Consider the following 6,007-nt stretch of genomic DNA (forward strand, 5'->3'; position numbering starts at 1 on the left):
GGGGGCCAAAAAATGGCATCGGTGCGACACTAATCAGTGGCCACAACAATAAAAAAGGTGAACAATTTCAACCAAGCCCTAAAAATGGTGTTGGAAGGAGCGCCTATAATAAGAAGGGCAAAAGTTAACAAAATGGACCTTAAGGAACCAAAGTAGAAACATGTTGGAGATCATCAATCTCAGGGAGAAAATATTTCTAAGACTAAGATCTCTGCTTACCTTAAATATGCTCACTTATAATGTAATATTCTAACAGGGCTGAGCTAGATGGGGGTCCAGAGGTGGCCATGGCCACCCCTACCATTTTTTTCGCCCTCTATTCCAGACGGTTGCAGCAGTAATACTCTCAAGGGGAAAGTTCAAACTTATTAAAAATGTTGTGGTTAAGTTTGCAAATCGATATACTAACATTAGAGTTGATATATACATAAATCATGCTCTTTTAAGAGCTAAATTTTGTGTTATATGGGGTAAACAGAATATTGTGTCTCTGCAAGTCATCTAGGTGTCTTCAGTGAAATCATAGATAAATAACTACTTTAATAATAACTTAAAAATCCCTTTAATGTAGATATTAGTACATGTAAATATTAATTTTATGCAGAAAAATTTTTTATAAAAGTAGGTAAGTAATGACAATGAAAAAGATGTTCGCCCCAGAAATTTAGGCCACTATACCTTTTATTTAGACAGCACAAATGTTTAAATATATGCGTCTTTTCGTTAGCAAAGGATGTAGGAAAGTATAGTTTGTCTTTAGAAAATATGTATAATGTGCTTGTTACTGTTGGAACAGTTTAGATTGACCCTGAGGTTCTGGCGCTTATCTGCTTTCAGCCACGCCTCAGTGTACATTGGTTATTGACTGGCCACCCCTATAAAAATGTTCTGTCTATGCCTCTGCATTCTGAAAAGTAAAAGAATAAATTAAAAATTTGACTTATTTTCAGGATATATCATTTAAGACTTTGCTTAGTATTCCTTTGATTGGCTCTAATTTGTGGTTAGTCAGTCACATAACAACAAAAAAAATCTCTTCACAATAAAAACACAAATATAAACAAAATAGTCATAAACCAGATTAAGAAAATTACAATCTGACATTGTGTTTATAACCACTTTTTCTGTGTTTTCTTTTCCCCCTGCTTGCTGTAGTATGAAGAGTTGCTCAACGTGGAAGTTGAGAACCTGCTGGTAAGAGATTTCATCCTCGGTGACTCTTATCATTCTCGGCAAGATCTGAGCAAGTAAGTTGTAACAAAAACATCTGGTTTCATTGGAAAGAAATAATCTGGAATTGGACTTAATTTGCTTATTTTGTTTGCGTCTACTGCTCGTAAAAAAGTTTAACTTTAATTTTTTAAAGGTTTGATGTTAGATGTTTGATCATTGTTTGCATATTAACTTTCAAAAAAATATTGGTTTGCTTTGAATCTTCTCTCAAACAAGAAATGTTACATTATTAAAAAAGAAATTGTCAGTAAATATTTATTTTTAAAATTTTAATACATAACTTAAAAGCAAGAATAAGGCTTTTTCATGCCAGTCATCTTCCAGTCTACTCTAACAAGCATCCCAGCCTAAAAAAACTCTTCCTTACAACTGAGCTTTATGCTTTATCACTGATTTCATGTATTTGTGATCCAAATTGTTTTTTGTTTAAATATAGTTTTACAAGCCTAGTTTTGCTCTCAATGAATCAAATGAATCACTTTAATAATGGATTCTACCAGATTAGTAAAGTCCATTATTAAAGCTCATGCAGATAAATTATTATATTGCCTGTGATCTCAGAAGTTCTCATTAACATCTTGCTCCTGTTTATCTCTCTTTCCTGCCATCTGTCCACTTTATATAAATGTTTATATTGGTGGAATAGCAGTTGTGGGGTCTGTTTTAAAAAGCAGGTTAACTGGAAACTACGTTTTCTAAACCTGAAAACAGGGAAACTGACTTTTGTGGTTCAGAAAGAAAGTTTTCTCAACCTCTGTTTCTGTTACTGTCATAACAATCTCCCCAGAGCTAACCTGGTTGGTAGCAGGTTTTCTTCAGTAAACTCAGAGCCCTCTGTCTCTGCTCTCTTTACTGCCAATCACGTTGTTTTATTTCCTGATATAGGCAGATTTTTTTTCTTCACATTAGGTTTAAAAAAACCCGAAAAACTTTTAAAGTCCTTTTGCAGAGGATCTTATTAAAGAATTATCAATAAATAATTCACAGAGAATGAATGATCCTTCATATTCAAAAAACTATGTTTACTGTTTCACCTCACAATCCTTTACATACATTCACCACTTTATCCGTCCTCGTATTTGCAGCATTATACAGACTTATTTAACAGAAGTTTATATTAGTGAGAGCACATTAGTGTGTGTTAAAACAGCATTGTAGAAAATAAAATTGCACATTCAAACAGCACCAGTCCCATAGAATGGCTTCAGGATGTTCCTCCTCTACCTTGTTTTAAGTTTCTAATATGCAGTTTATCACTGATAACAGCCGCTTCAGCAACCTCTAAAACCCTCTTAACCCTGTAAAAAGTTGTATTTACTATTTACCTACTTCATAGGTCATATCTGTTTTATTTAAAATGTACCTATTTAAAAAAACAACAAAGTTTTAAAGTTTTACTAAGAATGAATTATATGTTTCAGTCACACAGATTTCATGTGGTGATTAAAAAACGACTCAGTTAACAGGTGTAGTGGAAAAAAGTATTAAACTATTCGCCCCAGTTGAATAAACAGAGATCGATGGATTTCACTCAGTCGGCACTTTATTTTATCCTCTCCTTTTGTTACTGGTCATTTTTTTTNAGGACTTCACCATTGAAATTCACCAGAGCTATAGTGAAACTGACAATGCCCACGTGCATGGCAGTTGGATGTTGGAATACATCGGGTAAAAGGGAAAAAATAATGAGTTTTGGAAGGCATGAGTTCACCTTTCCGATTTATAATCCTCCATGGACGGGTTCGTCATTGGAATGCCAACTTAAAGCGGGAGGATTTGTCATCAAACATCTGGCCAGAGAAAAAAACATGTAATATGTAGCTAACATTTGGAAGAAGAATGTTTTCAAGATGACTTGGATAATAGCGCGTTGTGACAAACACCAGATACAGCACAGGGACTTGATCAACAGCCGATACCGCACCGTGACGTCAGAAACCAGTAGGTGGCAGTAGTGTTCTTTGAGAAACATGGATGCCTCCAGTAAAGCACATTCCAACGAAATTACTCTTAATTAAAAACACTTATCATTTAATAACCAGTATGTAATAATTTCATATTTAAAGTACTTTCAGAAGTCTGTATTCTGAATGTGACTGGACCTTTTCTTTAAAAAGACTGAAAACATATAAATAAAATTAAATGAATAAAAACTATCATGTCATTATAAACAGCATGAAACATGTTAAAAGCACTTTAAGACACAGCAGCATCACACAAAGTTATATCAGTCATGGAATCTGGCTTTATAACTCTGAGCAGGTTGTTCCGAACAAGCAGCTGGAAGGACCTGCCTCCAGTCACTTGGTGTAACTCTGTGGTTGTTTTGCAGCCGAGGAGCACTACAGAGATGTGGTGCAGCAGGCGAAAGCAACTCTGAATGCTCAGGGAGTCAGACCTGACCCTGGACATGAAGTCACTGTTGACGGAGGAGTTGAAAAACAGGCTGAGGTCAGTAAATACAAAATGGATCTGAAATAGTTTTGTTCTCTAACTAAGGAGCATTTTTTTTAAATTGATCCTGGTTTATGGTAACAGGTTTGCAAAACGCTAAGTATATTGAGCTAAAAGTATATCATTCGAAAAGTTTTTTCAGGTGTAATCATTTTATGGTCCTTTATTATATAAGCACATGTAGATACAACCAACTGTGTTGAAAACTGTTGTTCATCACATGTGTAAAGCCGTCAAAAAGACTTAGTGGAAGTAAAAATACAAACATCAATGAAGCGGGAGCGTATTTGGGACATGGAGAAAACAAAAATCATTTTGGATCAGTGGTAGTGTTGCATCGATACCAGTATTGGCCAGGGCCCCTATCCAGCAATAAAATGGTGGTATCGGTATCAGCGAGTGCCAAAAAATAGGGCACCGATACCATTTTGAGAGCCAAAAGTTTATTCAACTATTGTCACTCATTCCAGGTATGCAATAATAAGTTCTACTGGATTCACTTTCTATTAGTATTTTTCCTGCTTCACAAAGGTAGGCAGCATCTTGAAAAAGCCATGATGGCAATTATTTTACATCCAAGCAGTATGTATTTCTTTATATATACACACACACATCAATTTCAAACAGATGGTATCGGTATTGGCCACTACTGCACAGCCAGGTATTGGGGGGCCAAAAAATGGCATCGGTGCGACACTAATCAGTGGCCACAACAATAAAAAAGGTGAACAATTTCAACCAAGCCCTAAAAATGGTGTTGGAAGGAGCGCCTATAATAAGAAGGGCAAAAGTTAACATAATGGACCGTAAGGAACCAAAGTACGGTAGAAACATGTTGGAGATCATCAATCTCAGGGAGAAAATATTTCTAAGACTAAGATCTCTGCTTACCTTAAATATGCTCACTTATAATGTAATATTCTAACAGGGTGGAGCTAGATGGGGGTCCAGAGGTGGCCATGGCCACCCCTACCATTTTATTTCGCCCTCTAATCCAGATGGTTGCAGCAGTAATACTCTCAAGGGGAAAGTTCAAACTTATTAAAAATTTTTATCTTTCATACATTAATAATTACTTGACAACTAAAATGCTGTGGTTAATTATGCAAATCGATATACTAACATTAGTATATTGATATACTCTTTTAAGAGCTAAATTTTGTGTTATATGGGGTAAACAGAATATTGTGTCTCTGCAAGTCATTTAGGCGTCTTCAGTGAAATCATAGATAAATAACTATTTTAATAATAACTTAAAAATCCATTTAATGTAGATATTAGTACATGTAATTATTAATTTTATGCAGAACTATTTTTTTTATAAAAGTATACGTAATGACAATGGAAAATATGTTTGCCCCAGGAATTTAGGCCAATATACCTTTTATTTAGACAGCACAAATGTTTGAAAATATGCGTCCTTTCGTTAGCAAAGGTGGTAGGAAAGTATAGTTTGTCTTTAGAAAATATGTATAATGTGCTCGTTCCTGTTGGAACAGTTTAGATTGACCCTGAGGTTCTGGCGCCTATCCGCTTTCAGCCACGCCTCAGTGTACTTTGGTTATTGACTGGCCACCCCTATAAAAATGTTCTGTCTATGCCTCTGCATTCTGAAAAGTAAAAGAATAAATTAAAAATTTGACTTATTTTCAGGATATATCATTTAAGACTTTGCTTAGTATTCCTTTGATTGGCTCTAATTTGTGGTTAGTCAGTCACATAACAACAAAAAAAATCTCTTCACAATAAAAACACAAATATAAACAAAATAGTCATAAACCAGATTAAGAAAATTACAATCTGACATTGTGTTTATAACCACTTTTTCTGTGTTTTCTTTTCCCCCTGCTTGCTGTAGTATGAAGAGTTGCTCAACGTGGAAGTTGAGAACCTGCTGGTAAGAGATTTCATCCTCGGTGACTCTTATCATTCTCGGCAAGATCTGAGCAAGTAAGTTGTAACAAAAACATCTGGTTTCATTGGAAAGAAATAATCTGGAATTGGACTTAATTTGCTTATTTTGTTTGCGTCTACTGCTCGTAAAAAAGTTTAACTTTAATTTTTTAAAGGTTTGATGTTAGATGTTTGATCATTGTTTGCATATTAACTTTCAAAAAAATATTGGTTTGCTTTGAATCTTCTCTCAAACAAGAAATGTTACATTATTAAAAAAGAAATTGTCAGTAAATATTTATTTTTAAAATTTTAATACATAACTTAAAAGCAAGAATAAGGCTTTTTCATGCTAGTCAATAATTCACAGAGAATGAATGATCCTTCATATTCAACAAACTATGTTTACTGTTTCACCTCACACTCC

General features: G+C 34.5%; 1 protein-coding gene across 1 annotated transcript in view; it reads left to right on the plus strand.

Moving 5' to 3' along the window:
• The window catches only part of hydin (HYDIN, axonemal central pair apparatus protein), a 120,906-nt gene that overhangs the window by 42,013 nt on the left and 72,886 nt on the right, over positions 1–6,007 (plus strand). Inside the window, exons 28-29 of the mRNA XM_015402595.1 lie at positions 3,566–3,684; positions 5,546–5,637. Of these exons, the coding sequence (XP_015258081.1) occupies positions 3,566–3,684; positions 5,546–5,637 (211 nt within the window). The remainder of the gene's footprint in view (positions 1–3,565; positions 3,685–5,545; positions 5,638–6,007) is intronic.

This window comes from Cyprinodon variegatus, unplaced genomic scaffold (genome assembly GCF_000732505.1).
Source record: "Cyprinodon variegatus isolate N-32 unplaced genomic scaffold, C_variegatus-1.0 Scaffold1373, whole genome shotgun sequence".
Classification (NCBI taxonomy): Eukaryota; Metazoa; Chordata; class Actinopteri; order Cyprinodontiformes; family Cyprinodontidae; genus Cyprinodon; species Cyprinodon variegatus.